Genomic DNA, 20,024 nt, shown 5'->3' on the forward strand with positions numbered 1-20,024 from the left:
AGCTGCAGGCCGGATCGCTTTGACCTGAAAGCGGGTGTGGGTAAGACGGTGCGTGTGTAGAATAAAATGCAATGAGACAGAATTTTAAAAAATGCTAGCCATGTGACTCGATTAAAAATTTTTAATCAAGTTAATTGGAGAGTCCGTTCACATCTTAATCGTCACAAACCCCCTTTTTGCTGCTAAGTTCTCGAATAAATAGACATATGAGCTCAACAACAAAGATACTTGATCTGTTACGTTGTTCAACAATCAGATTGGTGTAAAGTAGCTACTCTACAGGTCATTCGTGTAACTCTGAAAAAAAATACTTCGGTGGATGCTAACATTAGCATTAGGGATGTTTGTGCTGCTGCATGTTTAGCATTGAGATGCTACTTTAGGCTTGGAAAGCTTCAGTGACGCAAAAACACATGAACACAACAGCAGTCCCTTCCAGCGTCTTATCAAATCGTCTTTTGGAGCAAAGGTTAACGCCCTGTGGGCCCAGACAAGCAGCTTCGTCATCCGTCGTTGTTGTATGCAGATGTCAGTTGTGCGTCGGGTTTTCAAGTGTACCAGAAACGTGCAAATACGAAGGTTCCAGCCCCAACAGGAATGGGTTTTCTCCGGACGCTAGCAATTTCGTTTTTCACCATATCGTATTTTGCACTCAATGTTATTTCAGAAGGACAACTTTTGGATTCCCCGACCTGAAATGTAGTTCTGTTTTCAGTGGGGAAAAATCCACGCCGCATAAGAGGGTAGCCAGATGTGTGATATGAACTTTTAAAGTTGTGTAGTTTGCATAAACAAAAGCAAAGTCATTTTGAAAAGCTGGATTTTTTTCTTTTAGAATCTTAAGCTTTGAAACAAATCCGCAGCAAAGACGGAGGATGCTAAAAATGATAAGTTTGACTTTTTCTTTTATGTCCTACATCTCAAATGACAGATTCCATCTTTATTTCAAAGTTCTGTTTTTCCTCTCAAAAGCACGTTCAGGTAAGCTGGATTTCATGTTTCAATTATTTCATTTTCCCTTCATTTCTTGTTTAGAAATTGTAAAATCTATCTACATTTTGTGGAAAACAGTTTATTTTTTTTTTTTATTGCTCACATTTTTTATTTCCTGCAGTTTCTTAAGAAGCACTTGCGTCACATAATAGAAAATGCATCAAACTGTTAGATGATCTCAAAATAAATCACAGGGAAAAGAAGTAATATGAATCCTAGCGATTCTTCACAAGAGTGAGGAATTCCACATTATGGCTCACCGGAGCCAAACTGAGGTTAAGCTTTTTTGTTCAGTGTTTTAATCATCCAATTAAACCAATTTGCACAGATAAAAAGACAAACAAAAAGAAATACACACAATCCAGTAACAAGTAAGGGGGGAAACTCTAAGAGACAGAACCAGTGTTGCAGCTCAACCAACTGAAGCCCCGACATATTTTCATGTTTTTAATTTGAAGCGTTTGCGCGCCAGCAAACCAGGCTTTTGATTTATATTCAAATGAGAAGTATAAAGGGGAAATTGGATTTCTCTTTCATTTCAGAGAATGAATTTCCTGGCTGCAGATTATATTGAATCATCTGGCAGTGTTAATATCCAGCTCGGAGCGTCAGGAGGAACTCCTCATTACATAAGACTCAGAGGAACTTTTACACCTCTTCGCCACGGAACGCTGCGACAGTTTTCACTTCGAGGGCGATGGTCAAACAATACACACCCCCACCCCCACCTCAAAGGCTGTTTAAGGCATTTCCACCCGTTTTAATGTACACATGAAAGGCCATAACATATCAAAGAGTTCTAGTTAAAGTCCCAGTGAAGGTTAGTCTTTGTTTTATGTCCCAGATGTCAACGAAGTGGATTAATGCTGCGCCGCCATGTGAGAGAAAGGATCTTTGTAGAAGCGGAATGGCTATCAGGACGTTGTACCCTGATTAAAATTCAACAAACGTTTTAATCATGCCGACTCAATTGGACGTAAATACGTCGTCCAATTCAAGAAAGGCGGTTAAATTCGGTGCAAGCCTTTTCACGGTTTATATATCAAGTAGATGAAAATGACTGATCTGGCACAGATACTACGAAGCAAAGAACAACCTGCTGTCCGGAAAGAATGGGCTTTCTTGCAGAGGCGGAAGTAATTTGTGGGTGGGGGGGGGGCAGGGGGAGGTTGACGCTAAAACATTCTCCTTTGTCTGGACAGCACCAAAAAGCTTTTCTATTGATTTTAATAGTGGAGGAGATTAAACACAGAATCAATACTCACGGTTCATCCCGTTTTAAGGGAATTAGAAAAGTTCTCTTGAGGTACGAGGATGAGTTAGGGGTGTGTGCATAGGCGCCGGAACAGGGGCAGGGCAGGGGACCATTGCCCCCCCCCCCCCCCCCCCCACACACACACACACTTTACGGCCCTGCCCTGCCTGGCTGGTCCCGCCAGACATTTACACAGGCTGCACACAACTCTGTGACTGGCATCTCTCTGTGTTTATATGCAGACAGAAGTACAGATAAAAACTACAGCACTGAGATCTGGACCAAATCTAAGGCTCCAGATCGCAAACACTCAGCCAAAGCAGCCCCGGCTCCAGACGAATTTAACAGCAGGGGGCATTGGTTTATTTTGGGGGGGCAAAATGAATCGAAGTAGCTGCAACATCAACATAATCAATACATCAGTAGCCTACAGGCTGCTAGTTAACAAGCTGAAGGTGCTGTATTGGTATTAGCTAGTCATCATTTAGCTAAAATTACCTGCATCCAGCAGCTTTACTCAACTCAGTCGGTTAGTTTGGGGAAAAAACTGTGGAACGTTCTTCGTGTTTTGCTGCCATGAATCTAACAGACCTGAGTAGCTCTGCAGCTGCAGCAGCAGCAGCAGCAGCAGCAGCAGCAGCAGCAGCAGCAGGTCTCCTTCACTGCCGCACAGGTATAAACCCAGTGCGAGAGTCGTAGCGCTCATGTTGCGTTTAAAGGCGGCTCGAAGAAACAGGTCTCGACGTGTTAACAACGATTAAACAATTTTAATGGCTGAAAAAAGTGACAGAGGACACAGATATGGGAAGTGCGGAAACCCCTACTGTATCAAATCGATATAGGAGTAACAGAGAGTTGGCCAGAGTTGGATGTTAAAACATGATAATAATTTAAGAAAAAACTAAAAAAAAAAAAAAAACAACCAGCAAAAAATAGCTTAGGAATTGATAAAGCCGGCACACCTCTTGCATTTTAAAATGCCAAATCTCAGGTTTATTGGAAATGTGGACTATCTTGTAAAGTCATAAAATCAACCTCTTTAAATTAATTATCAAACCAACTAAGAAGAGTGGTAATACATGGACCCAGCTTTATGTATCAGTTGAAGTTTTAATGCATAAACAGCCCAAAACAACGTGACATTCACAGGCACTGGTTCACATCTGTCATCTTGTGTTCCACCCTGGAACACAAGATGACAGCAATAATAATAAAAAAGCAGAATTCAGAAGACGACAAAGAGGAAAAACAAAGGGAGAATAGAGAGTTACCCAATAAGATAAAAACTGGTTAGACAGATACTGTATTAATTAACTAAATTAAGTGTAAAGTGAGAATTAAAAAGAAATAAATTATCCCTTAAGGTTGAGAATTATCATCTAACTACTTTATAAACAATTTTCACTGTTCTCAAATATTCTTTTCTCTAATAGTGGCCAACACACTCCAGTGCAAAACATTTCTAATTTCCAAACCACACATAAACACATCATTAATATGGTCTGTTTTAATTATAAATAGGTGCCAAACGTTTGGTTTACGTCTGATGAACTGCTTCAATATATGAAAAATCACAAAAAATAATAATAATTGTCTTTTTTAGCATTTTTATCACAGAGCAGTTATAGGCGCCAAATACATGTTGCATTCCCTGTTTAGTCACTAGAGGGGGCTGTGGGCTCAAATGAGCCACGGGGCCACACGTGATAGAGATGTGTCAAATCCAGAACAGCATTCAAGCTACCGTCCTGGCGGAGTCCGTGTAAATACTGTTGTCGTGTTCTTTGGAGTTGTTGGGTTTTGTCTTGTCGGAATGTAATAAACTGGTGAATGTGCAATCCAAGAAGACTCCCGGAAATGACGTTTAGACGCCACAAAAGGTACAACGTCGTTAGCCACCTAGCACTCCATGAAGAAAAAACAACGTTTCACTAGTACAGCATTAGACTGGCTAGTACAAATACATTTAAGAATGTATGAAACCTAGAAAATCATTGAACTGAAACATAGTTTAGAGTAGAAAACAGCATATAGAAATGAACAGAGTGCGGGGTTTACTAGCTGCTGAGTGTCAAATATGTCAAATCGTCCATCAGCTCCACAAAGATAAACAGCAGCAGGACAGCTTCAGCTTTTAGCTGTCTCTCCATTGCCTGAAGATACTTAAGACACACATACAGGTAGGTTTTTGTTAGTATACGTCATGTAATTTGGAGTTTTGAGAGGTTGGGGTTATTGCCCAACATGGAAGGGTTTGCAGCAAGTCCATTCACCTGCTGTTTGCAGCATTTTCCAGTCAGCCTGCAGCCTCTCTCTCATCCTCTCCAAAGCATCTCCGTCGTCTGGGAGCGGAGTCAGAAGCTCCTGCAGAGGAGGCGCAGGGTGCCCGAGGAGGACGGAGGCAGTAGGGCCCATACATGCCTCGTCATTCGTCTTAAAGACAAAAAATAAATAAATACAGTTTATAAAGACTTCGACTTCAAACTTGCTCCAGTCGTCTCACCTGCATCAGAACCAGAGTGTGTCCCTTTGCGAAGCCCTTCAGCAGGCCAATTAGTTGCTGCCACATACAGTCGCCCACTCCGCTTCCTGGCATGCGACTCAAAAGGACAAGGCCCGGGTCGTACTCGTATCCCAGAGGTAGGAGGAGGCCAAGGACCGCCTGGATGAATCCTACCGTGTCACCGCAACCCTGCGAGGGCAAGAAAACCACACATCACGTTTGTGAGATGCAGTCAGTATTATGTGTGTGTGCGTGTGTTTTAAAGTTATCTCACCTTCTTTAAACACATTGGAATATAATATTTGCCCTTCTGTTCCTCTTTGTCTTCACCGCTGATTTGTACAACAAGCATTTTCCTTAAAACAGAGATTTTTTTTCGTAATAAAATTGCGATTCCCGCTGAAAGTCTTTTCTGTAAGGCTTTTGTAAAAAGTGCAGTAGGGCTTAAATCACTATTACCCGTCTGCCGTGGCGTAATTCAGCTCCTCTTTGCCGACACAAACCACTAAAACCCTGAAGGAAGACGAGTGGAAACAATTCAGGCTGGTCTGAAAGCATTTATTGTTCATTTATTTTGAGTAGCCAAAGTGTGTATTCCCCTAAATGTTGAGCGGTTACTTTAAAAGTGAAGCTCAACACTTCTATGTGGTTTTTGTCAAAACATACAACACAGTCTGCGTAAGATTTGACTTCTGTACCGGTTGACGAGGTCAGAGCCGAGGTCCTGGACAACACACTTGACGGCTGCGGCGACATCGGGGACCAGCGCCACGCCGTTGCCGATCTGAGAACCGTTCAAATAAAATCAACACACAACAAGCCAGCAGAGGGAGAAGGAACCCCAAACAATGTCTTGATTTTACCTCATTTGTTCTCATTTTCTCAATCAGGGTGTAAAGTCTCAAGAAGGTGGCGACACCGTCCGCGTCACCCGCAACTTCTGTCCTTCAAGGAAACGGCTCAGTTAGCGAGCAGGGGGGAAAACGCTCGTCAAACAAGGCGTGCGACTCTTGAGTGCTTCTCACTTTATTCTGCGGCCTAAAAGCGGTCCCAGATCTTTGGAGGAGGTGAGGCGTTTCAAGCCGTCTGGACAAGCCGCGTCGTCGGGAAGCGCCGACGCGGAACAAACGGGAGGACGCAGGCGCTCTGCGGGCTCAGGCCAAACTTTTTCCTCCCGGCTCCTTTCTTCCTCTGCCGTTTCTGCCTTTTCTCCCTCTGCTTTTGCCAGTTTGATGCGTCTGGAGCCGACGTCCGTCGTAGGCGGATCGGCTGGAGAAACGGGAAACCGCATGAGACAAGGGGTAGAGAAATAAGGAAATAAAATGAACATTTCTACATCTTTAAAAAGATGAAAGTTTTCTCTATTTCCATGAACTTATGGCAGGAGTTGTTGAGCTCCACTAAGAAAACGATTAAAATAACCACAAAAAGTAGGGTAGTCTGCACTTATAACATGTATAAGACAACATTATCCCACTTTATTAATGAACTACTGAATAACAAGGCATATTCTGTGTCGTGCTGGAACAACAAAGTAACTCTGAACAACTGCTGCGTGGCTGTTCTACCTGCATGCTTGAGGATGGGCCAGTACCGCCTCAGGACCGATCGGACACACTGAAGAGACTCGAGTGCACTGAGAAACAGCAATAAAACCACCGATTTCAAGATTCACGCCGCTCAAGTTTCTATTTCTCTGTCAAGTTGCAGCCGCAAAACTCGACGCTCGTTTTCACTTCATGAGAAAGATCAGGACGAAGTAGAGCATAATTGCCAGGAAGAAGGAAAACGTTACGCGATTTTCTGCAACGCTCAGTTTGCGTTTGACCCGACCTTTCACAGGGACTCCCGAGGTTTGCGAGCCGAGGCAGCGGATCGCCGAGCAAAGTCTGAACAGTCTGGCACACGGATTGTGCGAGAGAAGTCAAGTTGTATCCCCCCTAAAGGAAAATGTAGAAATGCATAAAATACTTTGAAAGTCAGTTAAATAAGACAGCTAATTACTGTTAATCATACCTCCAGTACAGCACACAGTTTTCCTCCAGCTAGGTTCATTAGGAGGTGAGTTAAGTGGGCGAAGATGTCCGGAGTGGCACACATCTCTCCCTGGCCAAAAACAAACAAACAACAAAGCAAGTAATTTGAATCTTTTTGATGCCGATTCAAAGGCTTTTTTTTTAAAGTGGATTCATAAGATAGAACTGTAAGAGAGAATGCATGCATGCAATGTGTAAATAAGTCCACTTTACACAAGAGGAATTTCTGTTGTTTTGCTTTCTTTGGTACCTCTGGGTCGCCGATAGCCGAGTCAAAGCCCGCGCACACCAAAACCAAGTCTGGGCAAAACTGTGAGGAAGAATCAAAAGAGCATCAAGTCGTGGTCACGCTTCAGTCTTAAACAAAAATGTCCTAAAAACGTTTCACCTCATACGCTACTGGCAGGAGGACATGGCAGAAGGCTGACAGATAGTCGCTGTTTTCCATCCCCACCTGAAATGTCAGAGTGATGACTCTGGTGAGCGAATATTTATCCCTTATTTCAAAATAACAAAGTCCAAATGACAAAATATCGGGATAAATTTGTAAAAGTAATAAAAGCGGTAAATAGATTCCGACTGCACCACAATTCATCTGTCATCAGTGCAAATGCGATTAACATTTTAAGGTTTATAGATGAGCAGACCTTTGGTAATGCAACGTGGTTACATTTGTGACAGTAGGACAGTGAGTGCGGTCTCCCGCCTTAACCAACCAATCAGTATTAATACTGGCTAAATCAATACACCAGTCAATTTTTCGACCTACTCACCTTATTCCAAGGCACGTTGATGTTGAAGCCAGCTCCGCTTCCTTTGCCGACGCTATCGTAGTCTGACTCTCTAAGATTGGGCCAGAATTTCTGGTGCTCATAGCGGTGCCAAGAAAAGTACAGAACACTGCGGAACACCACAAAACCCTCAGTGAATAAAACACCAGAGTTATGCTGAAAACCTGTTGCATCCTCTCATACTTTCACAGGTTGCGATTTGACAAAAGGGCCCACCTCGGATCATCTTCAAAGCAATACTGCACCCCTTGACCGTGATGTATGTCCCAGTCTACTATTAGCACCCTGAAGAAGAAGCATTTAAGCTGCTTTAAGCGAACGCGAGTCCAGCAGAAGTCGGCACAATTAGACCAAACTGTGAGAAAGATTTAATAAAAAAAAAAAAGGTCGAAATACCTTTTGGCTCCATGTTTTTGCTTAGCATATCTCGCTGCTATGGCCACGTTGTTGAACACACAGAAACCACTGGCAGCACTGCGCATGCTGTGGTGTCCCGGCGGTCTACAAAACGACAACAGGAAACACGTACGTTTCTTCCCAGTCGTGGCATGAGCTAAAATTTACTGTTTCCACTCCGTGTTTTTCCCTCCTATATATGTTACAGTTCATGTTAAAAGCCTCGTTGCAACAAAGTAGGGGCATAAAATGGAACAACGCAAAACATAATTCACACATTTCGACCCGTACCTAACCAGAGCCATGCCGTTCCTGACCGTCCCTGTCATGACACTGTCCACCAGTTGCAGAGCAGACCCTGCAGCCAGCTTGGCGCAGTGATAGATATTCTGCAGCAGTAAACAATTAAGAAAATAGGGATTAAAAAAGTGAGCATCACAACCAGAGAGAGAAAAAGGGACATCTGTAATACACATGTAATACACAGCTGATGAATAGGGGACTAACTGGGTGGAAGTAGACGTCCCCATACTGAAGGGTGAACTCCTTCAAGTCCTCCAAAGTCATGTGTGGAGTCTTTTTCACACCCTCCAGATATTCCTCACTGCAGACAGCAGCATGATGAGAACGTTTATTTCATATTGAACATTTATTTCATATTAATGAGGAGGTGAATAAATTCACTCCATCGTAACAGTTGCAGAGGGAAATCAATGCATGAACAAATTCAGACCAGCAGGGGGCCCCCAAGCGCACATGTAAATTTGTTGTTACATTTATAAAGAATAAACCCCATTTGAAATTCTTTAAAATAGCTGAGACATTACATTAGAACGCATAGTTTAATATTGGTATTTCATTATTATATTGACTACCGCTATATGTTTATATGCTATAGTTACAAAAGTGTTATTATTTAATTCTGTCCTTTTTACGGCAACTCTTTCTTTTTTTTCCAAAAGAAAAAAACAAAGCTGAGAAAACAATACAGAAGAATAAAAAGACAAGATAAAAGTAATACAGAAACAGAAGAAGCAATATTGAAAATTCCTATCAAAGACAAGAACTCAAAGCAAAGACTGAACCAGAAGCATAAGCTTATTAATTTTTTTTTATACATACGGCATCATCAGAACTAAAACAGCTGAATATTTCCTTTGTATTTTTCTAAAACATATCTCTAAAGAATTCTGTGAGTCTCTAGACAAACTCATAAAAGAAAACAACCATAATAAAACCTCATTGTATTTGTTTAACAAAAGATTTTTGGACATTTAGTTTTAATTTAAAAAGTGAAAAACACAGCTTTTAACTCCTCGCAACAATTATTCCACGCACGACTGCCTGTAACTAGTAAACCTCGACAGTCAGAGGCGTTGGATGTGGAACACAATCAAACTGGGAACATTTAAAACGATGTTTTGATTGGTTGTGCTAATAGGAGATGGGGGCCCTGAATCAAATATCTGCTGAAGGACCCAGTGTTAAAGGGCCGGCGCTGCAACAGGGCAGCAACCTGTGGACCGACCTGTGGACGAGCAGGATCTCTGCATCTGAGGCCTCACGAGGCGGCACAGCGACACAGCGGTCAGACAGACCCGTCCTGACCAGGGCCTCATAACTGACCGAGAGCCGCTCGGGAACCTCGATCTTACATGCTGGGCTGCAGAAACAAAAACAACGTAATATAGTCGTAAACATCATGTTACCGGTCACAGCTATGAATACAAAAAAAATAGCTAACCCACCAGAAGTATCCAACGCGAGGATGCTTTAGTGTGATGGAAGAGAAATGTTTTAAAGTGAGCAGTTTTGTTGTTTTTTTTTTGTTTCTTTGTTTTTGCTATTTGGAGCAACTGGATGACTGGTTGGAAGAAAATTACAATAGGTTTTACACTTAATAAAGTGGAAAACCACTTTAACGTCTCTGTCTGGAAGTATTTTTAATCAAACAGCTAACATCAAATTATAGATCATAATTATAACATGGAGTGACAAAAAATTCAATGTGTGTTGCTCCATAAAGACAAGTGTGACAAAATGGGATAGTTTGAAGAGTAAAAACACTTAAAAACAGCTGAGTTTAACTGAGTGTTTGGTTTATATTCCTACTTAATTCACCATCACAATATTAAATACAAAGTTTAGATAATATTATAAACAACTAAAATAATGGATTGCACTATTTCTGCAGCAGAGTTGGAAATAATGCTGCTGTCTCGTTTTGAATGAAATCGTTTAAGTTTATGTTTTACATTTCTGACGGAATTTTTACTCTAAGCTGTGATAGTTTTATTTAAATTTATACTTTAAAAGTCTAACACGTTTATTATATTTGGATTGTTATTTTGTAAAATTCAACATGAATTTTTTTTAAAAAAAATTCTTAAATACCTTTTTCAACTGCAAAAAGGCAGGTGCGGTTTTAGCAAAATAAGAACCTTTAAAGCATATTTTTCTAAAACTAAAATGTGTTAAACTTGAACAAACACAGCAAACGTTAACATCGCTGGTTAAAGACAGCTTGAAATGTTTGACTTAGAAGCAGCTCGTTTGTAGAGATGAGCAATAATCTGTGTGTGGTAGCATCTGAAAAATATTCATAAACAATCTTTAAAATGACGTAAAAGCGCCACTATAGCAAGCAGCAGGTGAAACCGTGATTACTGTGGGAATAACATGTAAATGTAGCCGACATGGTGACCTCCGGGTTACAGAAGCCAGCGAATCCGATTCTGACCAAATATGATGTGAACATGTTCTTGACACTCACTCAACCCAGAGCAGTTTGTATTTGGTCATCTCCTCATCGTAAATCAGAGCTGTCCCCATTGTCGACGCTTCCGAACGACGTGCAGAGAGAAATATCACAACAAAAGCTCCTCCGTAGTTTAGTTTTTTTTTTTTTTTTATCCTGACTTTTGATCTTACGGCACGAATAAAGAATAACTCTGGGTTACTTCAAACCTTTACGTAAAACCGTCTGAATTGTATCCAGTCTGAATGCACCTCTGAAGACGCATGCAAACAGAAAGTTCACCTGAGAAACACCGAGTGTGAAGTTAAACATTCTGCCGGGGAACGAGCGCCATCTACTGGACGGAGTCCGGTATTCCTCCAGGGCTGACTGACATCTCGTCATGGTAGCCTGTTTTCTGTTTCTGTTTCTGTGTGTTTCAAATTATTTTCAAATACAAAAAAAAAAAAAAAATACTTTATTAATCCCAGAGGGCAGCAGAATGTTTTTGTCACTGATATGAGTCGTTCTTCAGGGAGTTGTTGTAGATACTGATGGCTGGGCAGGAAGGATCTCCTGCAGCAGTCATTGTTACAGAGAATCTGGGAGACGCCTCTGACTGAAGACGCTGCTGCTGTGTAACAGTTTCATGAGGAGACTGCTATGCAAAATGAGCAACAACTGTTAAACAACAACTGAATGCTTTTTTGCCTTCTTTTGGACAAAGATGTGCACAACATTTTTCTCCATTTGCAGTGTTTGAATCAGAGTTCATTTTTTAATTTAGTTATTTATTAGTATGTTACTTATTAGTCATAAGTATATTTTTACAACTTTTTACTGGTGTCTCGTTTTAAGTGTTTCTTCTTAATTGTATCATTTTGAAAATGTCTGTAATGATTTTCTATTCAAAAGGTTTTAAACAAAAAAACGGTTCATTGTTATTAATGTTGTTGTTAATGTCGCATGTAAAAGAGACACCAGAGGAAATTTCAACATGATGTGACCTTTTATTATTTAGTGTTGCCATAAAGAAAATAAACAGTAAAAGCAAGTGCAACACAAACCAACAAACACAAAGCACATCCTGAATGCATCACATATTATATATCATGAGAAGCTTTTATCTGACCCCAGGTTATTTTTGCATCAAATAATTTAGGAAACATCCTCTGGGAAACATCTCCATTGTACCCCGTGGGAAAACACTGTTTGAACATTTCCATTTCTGGATGCTAACTCTAAACATCTCGCACTAGCTGGACAGAGCAAATGCTCAGGCCAGCTGGGAATTTTAGACGTAACAATGTGCAACAAATGTTCAGTTTCTCTTTTATTTTTTTAGATTCAGTTTTATTCTGTTTTTGAATTGAACATGAAGAGTTTATTGTTCCTTTTCCTTCTCATAACCTGTCCTCTTCCTCTTCGTCCTCTTGTGTCCCTGCCGGAACCGTTGAGCTCCTCTGCTGTTTCTCTCGTTCTTCTTTCCTCCCGTCTCCCTCTGCTTCTCTTCTGCACATCCCGCAACACGCGAGCAGAGTTGCTCTGCATCGTTCCCTGAATGAAGGGTCACATGCGGCGTAGAGCAGAGGGTTCAGGCAGGAGTTGAGGTAAGCCAAACAGGTGACGTACGGATGAGCGGCCAGCAGAGCCTGGTCTAGAGAACACGAATATGGGACGAAGCCCAACTCCAGCAGGATGGAGACCGTCTTGTTGACATTGAGTGGCATCCAGCAGAGGAAGAAGGCCGTCACTAAAGTGACAATGACCCTGAGGAGTCTGCGCTGGCGCCTGCGGTCGGGACGGGGGCCACGTCCAAAGTGCTTGCTGAGCAGCTGAGCCAATGAGCAGTAGCAGACGAGCATGATGACAAGCGGTAGCAGGAAGCCAATTAGGGTTGACTTTAAGCTCAACACGGCGCCCCACCACACCTCTGCCCTGTCTTTTTCAGCCTCTTCGAGCTCTGCCCCAACCAGCATGGAGTAATCCATCTGGCAGGAAAGGACTACAGATCCGGGGTCATCCTCAGACTTGGGGTCAAGTTCCACTTCCCTGACAGAGCGCAGCAGCAAACCAGGAAGAGCCAGGACCGCTGCTACCATCCACACCGCTACGAGTATCCACAGCGTCCTGCTGGGACACCTCGGCGAAGGATGGTGGCCGGAGTGCCGCCGTCCCGTCAGGACCCAGTACCGCTCCACACTGAGCGTGCTCAGACTGAATACGCTGGCGTACATGTTGAGGGCGGTGAGGAAGCTGCTGATCTGGCAAAGGGGTTGCCCAAAAGGCCAGTGATAGCCCATTGCTGTGTAGGTAGCCCAAAGAGGGAGAGTTACAAGGAAGCATAGGTCAGCTAACGCCAAACTGGCTATCAGAGAATCTGTGAGGGAGTGAGAGGGCCGAGGGATGGAGGGAGGACACGAGGAAGAGGTGAAGGAATGAGAGGAAGCTCTGTAGCTTCGTCCTGATGGTTCGTTTTTACAAGGAGAAGGCAGATGTTGGCGACTGGCTCTGAAAAAGCAGCAACACTGCGGTTTGTCTCCTATCCCGATACCGTTGGGTCGAAGCAGGTACACCGAGAGCACTAAGCTGTTACCAAGGCAACCCACCAAGAAGGCCAGAACATAGACAGACGGGATGATGGAGAAGGAGGGATACCAGTCGCCATAGTCGCAGTGATCCATAGTTGGGGTGGGAGTGGAGGAGGTGGGGAAGTCTGACATTTTTCTATAAAACAAATCCAGGCATCATGATTTACTTCAATTCTGTTGAATAAAGGCTGTTGAGAGTCAGAGCCTGGACTCGTTTTCTGTTTCCTGTTTCCTGTTCTGTCCTCTGGGTGTTGACTTGGATTGTCTGAAAATTCAGAGAAAAGATTGACGTTTTACAAATTTGAATACCTTCTTATTCTGTGACTTACAACTGCAGACAGTGCCTTTCGGAAGTTTTGTCACATTACAACCACAAACATCAATGTATCATGTTGTTGTCAGACACAATCAGGACAATGTGGCCTTTAGTTTTTCCCCTTTGCTCTGATGCCCCTAAATGAAACCTTGCACAAGCCACTGACTTCAAAAGTCTTTTATGTTATAAATGAACACAGACCACTGAAGTGGACACTAATGCATCATAAAATACACTATCAACTACAGGCCATCAGCTGCAAATGCAATAAATTATTTTTTGTTAAATCCAATATGGCCGACAGACAAAAAAGCATGAGAACCGACCCTCTCCCTCCTTCTACTGTAGACGACTCTTGCAGGTAAAAAAATTAAAAAACGTGACATCAGATAACCCCTAAAGAACAATACTACTGATGTGTTTTTCAAATAACAATTTTGTATTTGGAGAAAATTACAACTGATCACCTAAAAAAATTAAATAAAATAAAAAAATGTTTTTACAAAAAAAAAAGTTCCTTCCTTTTCTATGCCTTAAGAAAATCACAAAAAAAAATTGGGAAAAAAATCCGGACACAAAGGATCATAATTCATGCATGAAAGGGTTAATATTCAGTCAGAGTTACAATGTAATAGCTTAGATCAAAGATTACGTTTTTTTTATTTGTCAAAAAAGATTTTAAAAACCATCTTTCCTTCTCCTTCTCCTATCATATCGAGGAAAACAGGAGTGAATATTTCAATGTCTCAATATTTCAACTTAAGAAAGACATACAAAGAAATCGTAAACTTGGAATGAATTGTAAAACTCTCTTACCTTAATAAGTTTGGGTAATATCCTTGTGTCGATACTAAAAATACGACTACCATTGTAGAGAGAAACAAAAACCTCCTAATTCAGTCGTCTGTCTCTCTGTCTGACCATGAAACTGTGGATGTCTGCCGCCGCGGAGTGCCAACCGGAGAGAGCAGGCTGAATACATCTCACTGCATCCTCCATTGACAGAAATGGGGATAAATACACAGACAAAGCCCTCCTTTTTTTTCTTCATTACATTCTCGAAGCAGACCACCCCAGGAGGGGTACAAGACCTGTAAACATCCATCCCCCAAAATAAACACGCACAGCTCCTGTAAGGCATGAAACAGTTCCTCTATCAAGCACGGCCCAGCCAAAACAGGCAAATAAACCGCGTCTCCCGGCTCTCACACGACCCGTCTTCAATACAGAGACACACACGCACTGGAATGCATCCACAGTACAGAAATGTCTGCAAACACCCGTCATCCTCAGTGAGACACTTGTTGAAACTGACTGGGGTGGGAAACCGTAGCCAAATGCAACAACCAACAACGAGAAAATAGCTTTACAGACATTCAGAGCCCGATCACAACTGACCGGCAGAAAACCAGTGACCTGAAACTGGTCGATGCACAGGAAAGGCCAGTTAACAATTAATTCCAACATGACAAATGAAAAGGTTTTTTTTTTGGAAACGGTTGAATTCACGTTTTGAATTCATTGCCGATCATCTTCAGATTCTGTCCAAATCGACTCGCCACGGCCTAGAAATGAGGACAATTGCTGCTCTAAGAGCAGGGGTGGCAAAGAAAATGTGTGTACTGCACAACTTCAGGTGAGAAGACAAAATGTAATCCATTAACTAGAATATTTAATGTTGGAATGATAATGACGTCACTGAGGATATGTTAGGAATCTTAGCCTTGGGAAAGCAACGTTTTCTTGTTAAAGAAGGAAAATTGAAATCCTTCGATTGAAATTCCTTTTATTTGCACTTGATCTGCTTTACTCTCCAAAAGTGTTTTTACTCATTTTCACATGGGGAGCGATATTACAATCTGAAAGTAAAGGCAAATATCCTGGTATTGCTGGTATAAAGTCACCATTTAAGCTTTACAGAAGGAAAACTCAAATAAATATTGATGTAAGATCATTAATAAATAGTTCACATTCCAATATGTATTTCAGCAGGATATTAAGCATTAAAGAAACAACATTAATTCAGTTTTTATAGTTGACACAAGACAGAAAATGTAACAATTACCGTAAATTGCTAATTATCTATTGTGTAGCTGGAAGTAGGCATATCAATTGGCCTGACCCTTGGAGGTGACTGTAAACAGAATCTAAAGATGTGCTATTGTTGTTGTAACTTCTGCTTTCACTAGAGGTTTAGTCTCAAACTAGACATCTGCCACTGGACTTTTGAATGGGTAAGAGGGCACGGTTAGGTCAATGTGGAGTTCCATCGCAAAAGGTGAAGAACTCTGGGTGGTAAACAGGAAGAGTTTGTTTCCACAGAGGCCGTGCTGCCATCGGCCTTTTGTTCACGGGAACAGATGTTTCTGAGAAACATTCCCCAGTCTTTTCTCCTGCATAGAAAACACACAGATTTTAGTTACACAGGAGGAGGTGGAGGGCGAGTCAACACAAACATTTCCTAGGGAAGAAAACTGCGCAGGAAGTCAGAGGATGTGAAACAAGACTCCTGCGGGAGTCATAAGAGCACTACGTCTTACAAGTGCCGCAGCCATATTGGATTCGGATTTTTTGCAATTAGCAAACGCAACTTACTAGAGCACATCACAGTGTCAAGCTGGAGAAGCAGCGAGTTTCGCTAATTGTTGTTATGCCGTCTGTTCAGACACAAGATTATACTGATGTATTTCTTTACATTTTATCCATGCAAACACTAAGAAACATGTGGAGGAATATCTATGGTTTAGCTCTATGCTCTCCATTGGTTTAATGAGAAGCAAACTGATGTGAAAATAAAAAGTTTAGGCTTATTTTCATTACGTTCTATCAGGCAGCTCAGGCTTCCCCTGTTACAGCGGCAACTTTAGGGGCATTATTATTTTATTTCTAACTGGGAACTAACTGAAAATCCAGCAACTAAAAACAAAGAGAAGCACACCACAGTTACAAGTTTTAATAACCAGTGGCGTTTGGTAATTGCTATGATGTTATTTTTTAGGAATACAAGGGGATAATGTTTTTGTCTCCATTTTACACTTCCAAATACTGAAGGAAGATGTTCACTAATATATACTGTGAAGCACCGGGTTTTTTTTTGTTACTAATTCAATAACAAACAATTGTGCTAATAAATATCAGCATCTTTCACAGTGTTTTATATGTGCAGCAGCCCTATGTGATACTGAACATGAGCATGGGTTCTCTCCGGGTACTCCGGTTTCAAAAACATGATTGCTAGGCTAACTGGTCTCTCTAAATTGCCCTTAGATGTGAGTGTGTGCATGGCTGTTGGTCCTGTGTGTGTCTCTGTGTGGTCCTGTGATGGACTGGTGACCAGTCCAGGTTTTACCCAATGACCACTGGGTATAGGCACCAGCTCCTGGCAAACCTGCAAAGAGAAGTACGTGAGATGATGAGAGGATGGATATGTAGTGTAATTATATGACATGTATGTGTAATTATTGCCAGACATCCTAAGATAAACGTATAGGAAGTTTTAAACATGTTTCGTCTGGATTGACTATCTACCTCTATTGTTTTAAAGAGTTGCTTTAATGAATACAAAAAAAGAGAGGCTTTTTTAGACCTAACTGTGCTGCGGAAGTGGCTGTTAAAACAGCGAGAGGGTTTTTGGGTGTGTGCAAAGGAAATAAGATAAGGATTTGCATACCTGAAAGGGTATGAGGTATGGAGTAAGCTGAGGAGTGAGAGAGATTAAATGCACTCCAGAGACTATATTCGGTAGGTTTCATCATGTCCGTCTACAGAACTGAAGGGAAACTCTTGTATTTTCTTATCGTTGTAATGGCAGGAGCAGAGGTCCAGGACAACATCTCACCGGAGTGTAAGCAGTTCTTGTACATGGGGACTATACCCCGAGGGCTTGAGCAGCAACCTTTGAAAAAGATTTGCCAGTACTATGCAGGCAAGCCGCGGTTCTTCACCCTCTACGACTCCTTCAGCCACATCCCCGTTTACTCTGCGTACACATTCAAGCGCTCGGACGGTTCCAAAAAGGTCGATATACCCTGGATGTATGAGCCACAGGTAAGAATGGTTGTTGGCCAAAGATTAATTTGAATTAAATGGTTTTGTTTTGTTGCTCTGACACTGTTTACCCTCACAGCTTTCTTTGGTGTCTGGATCCAGAGAGATGGAGCCGTTCCCTTCTGCGAATATTCACAAGAGTTTTGAGGATTCCCAGGCTGTGCTCGACGACTACTCCGACAGTGTGATCTTTGAACGGGGCCAGCTGAACCCAGACGAGCATCAAGCCGACCCAGAGGATAAAGCGGCCACCTACACTCTGACCAACGTGGTTCCCAGGGTCCGAGAGTTCAACATCGGCCCTTGGAAAATGCACGAACACACGACGCGCAAGAGGCTGAACAACTACTGCCGTGGAACGGCCTATGTGGTCACGGGGATCACCACCTCAGGCCACACCATTCGCCGCCATAACATCAACCGCCTGGGCGTCCCTACCTACCTCTGGTCGGCCTACTGCTGCATTGAGTTTGATCACAATGCTCCCTACTCGGAGCGCTCAAAGTTCCCTGCGTTCGCTGCTTATGGGCTCAACGACAGGGAAAACAACAAGGTTCAAGAGATGACGATTCAACAGCTGGAGGACTTCCTGAAGAGGGTAACATATGTCAGCAGCTCCTTCCAGATCTTCTACGACAACTGTGTGCCTCCTAATACTGCTAATAGCCCACTGGCCTGAGAAAGGGAAAGTAGAAGAATTCTTAGTTTTGCTATGGCTACACAATGTAGACAGTTTTAATTCCTCTCTGTTAGCACCTTGATTTTCAGATGTTTTCTGTAGTAACTTCTTATTTCACTAAATACTCAGCAATCTCGGCCACAACAGCTATCACTCAGCTCAGTATATTTTAGCTCTGTTTCTTTTGTGAAGCATTACCAGGCTCTGGTTATACACAAATGCCCATAAATTCACAACTTACTTGGTTGTACGCTCTACTCACGTTATCTGTTTTATGGTATTTGGCCGTAACTGGAGTGATACCAGCCTGTGAAGGTCTTTTGTCCAGTCAAAACAGATTAGACCAATGTTTTACATTTCCTATATCTGTGCACAGAAGCTAAGTCACAGAAAGATGTTTCACTTGGCCAGGTCAAGAATTTTGCTTGGGCTTTAAAAGGGATTGTTCAGAGTTTGAGGGAGTCAGCAAGTTTTGTTTACATTCAGATTCTGACTCCTGATGTTACACGGTGATTTAAATAAACGTTAATCTGAAATTAAATGTCCATATTTTGTCTTCATTTTTACCTTTATCTTATTATTCTGGGTTTTTTTTAAATCTAATTATTGGTGTATAAAACACTAAATAAGTACAACGACCCAAATTTAGAAAAACAATTATTTGGTGTAAATGTAATGTACAGATTTATTGCAGAGAATGATGCTGTGATGGCTGGTGGAACAGGCTACAGGTCAGTTTTCTGAGCAAAATGGCCTGGAAGAATACAAATGGAGGCCAAAATAGGAACTGCTAAAGCTTTCTAGAATAGAACGTCTTTTATCATCTCCTTCAAGTCCGAGTAAGTATGGGTACGGAAAGAAGAAAACTGAAGCACAGACTTTTCCTTATTCTGTAATCCAGAAGATAAAAATACATAAAAACATGAGTGCTCCTTATATCAATATTTTTTAAATGCTGCTTTACAAAATAACTTGGAATTTTGATCCAAAATAAAGGCGTCATAGGTGACAACGGTGTACTTCACAGAATATATTTAGTGTAACAGACATTGGACATTGATTAGTTCTTTTCATAGATTTTTGTTTTGGATTTGTTTGACTGAGCCTGACTCTAGCGAGTCTCTGCCCAACTTTCTGACCATACAGCCAGAGAGAAGTTAAGAGCGATAGCAACATCAATTCGAGTGGATTAGCTGAAGACTCTTGCCAACAAGAGTCTTCAGCTTCTTCAGAAGAGGCTTCTTCAGATTCGTTGGATATTTTTCCCGCCAACTGCGTCACAGTCCACGACTCTTTACATTTGGATGATGCATGAGTTACATTTAATTATCTTTTGGAGTAAGTATTTGGAGCTGATATTAGTTAGCTAATTAGACTTGTTGCTTGTTAAACCATTAGTTTTAAAGCAGTGTTGCCTTAATAGGAGTGATGGGTGCTGCTAATTTAATTTTCACTCTATTCAGAAATATTTTAACATAGCTTAATTTGTCGCATCTGTTGGCATGGAAGGTGTGATAAGCTCACAGTCAACTGCCTGGCAACTAGTGGGGGAGGGGCAGCACTGAGTTAGACATCACCTTATTTTACCAATGTATATAAACCAGCCTCATTAAAACATTGTGATGAAATGACTGGCATTTTTTCAATAGCTGTAAACAAGAGATTTTTTCAAATATTTTT

At 41.7% G+C, this 20,024-nt stretch overlaps 3 protein-coding genes across 4 annotated transcripts; 1 reads left to right on the forward strand and 2 right to left on the reverse strand.

Annotated features, from left to right (window-relative positions):
• Positions 1 to 3,213: 3,213 nt before the first annotated feature.
• hdac10 (histone deacetylase 10) lies at positions 3,214 to 11,020 on the reverse strand. Of its 2 annotated transcripts, XM_023325583.1 has the most exons (21): positions 10,748 to 11,020; positions 9,723 to 9,745; positions 9,503 to 9,637; positions 8,482 to 8,578; positions 8,266 to 8,363; positions 7,975 to 8,079; positions 7,795 to 7,863; positions 7,561 to 7,687; positions 7,176 to 7,241; positions 7,038 to 7,097; positions 6,768 to 6,857; positions 6,585 to 6,691; positions 6,320 to 6,387; positions 5,777 to 6,020; positions 5,615 to 5,696; positions 5,450 to 5,535; positions 5,211 to 5,264; positions 5,026 to 5,107; positions 4,752 to 4,940; positions 4,522 to 4,681; positions 3,214 to 4,410 (listed from the first exon to the last, which is right to left on the reverse strand). In XM_023325583.1, exons 4-21 carry the CDS (start codon positions 8,539 to 8,541, stop codon positions 4,376 to 4,378), a joined length of 1,782 nt encoding a protein of 593 aa, XP_023181351.1. In that variant the 5' UTR covers positions 8,542 to 8,578; positions 9,503 to 9,637; positions 9,723 to 9,745; positions 10,748 to 11,020; the 3' UTR covers positions 3,214 to 4,375. The 2 variants fall into 2 exon arrangements, with proteins under 2 accessions (XP_023181351.1, XP_023181346.1); XM_023325578.1 differs by lacking the exon at positions 9,723 to 9,745.
• Positions 11,021 to 12,114: 1,094 nt separating this feature from the next.
• On the reverse strand, positions 12,115 to 13,434 carry LOC102225813 (apelin receptor B-like). Its single transcript, XM_023350116.1, has 2 exons — positions 13,266 to 13,434; positions 12,115 to 13,175 (listed from the first exon to the last, which is right to left on the reverse strand). The coding sequence occupies exons 1-2, from the start codon at positions 13,432 to 13,434 to the stop codon at positions 12,115 to 12,117; spliced, it is 1,230 nt and encodes a 409-aa protein (XP_023205884.1).
• A 3,926-nt stretch (positions 13,435 to 17,360) lies between these two features.
• Positions 17,361 to 18,858, forward strand: LOC102225552 (endonuclease domain-containing 1 protein-like). Its single transcript, XM_005807455.2, has 2 exons — positions 17,361 to 17,665; positions 17,745 to 18,858. The coding sequence occupies exons 1-2, from the start codon at positions 17,372 to 17,374 to the stop codon at positions 18,342 to 18,344; spliced, it is 894 nt and encodes a 297-aa protein (XP_005807512.2). The 5' UTR covers positions 17,361 to 17,371; the 3' UTR covers positions 18,345 to 18,858.
• Positions 18,859 to 20,024: the final 1,166 nt, after the last annotated feature.

Source organism: Xiphophorus maculatus, chromosome 2 (assembly GCF_002775205.1).
Source record: "Xiphophorus maculatus strain JP 163 A chromosome 2, X_maculatus-5.0-male, whole genome shotgun sequence".
Classification (NCBI taxonomy): Eukaryota; Metazoa; Chordata; class Actinopteri; order Cyprinodontiformes; family Poeciliidae; genus Xiphophorus; species Xiphophorus maculatus.

What these genes read in the sequence shown, in the direction of transcription:
- hdac10 (XM_023325578.1), bottom strand. Translation starts at nt 10,806, where the DNA reads ATGGGGACAGCTCTGATTTACGATGAGGAGATGACCAAATACAAACTG. An exon ending in TACAAACTGCTCTGGGTTGA is followed by an intron (nt 9,638 to 10,747) that starts GTGAGTGTCAAG and finishes TTGTTTCTGCAG; the next exon opens with CCCAGCATGTAAGATCGAGG. An exon ending in ACACTCTGGTTCTGATGCAG is followed by an intron (nt 4,682 to 4,751) that starts GTGAGACGACTG and finishes TTTGTCTTTAAG; the next exon opens with ACGAATGACGAGGCATGTAT.
- LOC102225813 (XM_023350116.1), bottom strand. Translation starts at nt 13,434, where the DNA reads ATGTCAGACTTCCCCACCTCCTCCACTCCCACCCCAACTATGGATCAC. An exon ending in GTACCTGCTTCGACCCAACG is followed by an intron (nt 13,176 to 13,265) that starts GTATCGGGATAG and finishes ACGAACCATCAG; the next exon opens with GACGAAGCTACAGAGCTTCC.
- LOC102225552 (XM_005807455.2), top strand. Translation starts at nt 17,372, where the DNA reads ATGTCCGTCTACAGAACTGAAGGGAAACTCTTGTATTTTCTTATCGTT. An exon ending in CCTGGATGTATGAGCCACAG is followed by an intron (nt 17,666 to 17,744) that starts GTAAGAATGGTT and finishes TTACCCTCACAG; the next exon opens with CTTTCTTTGGTGTCTGGATC.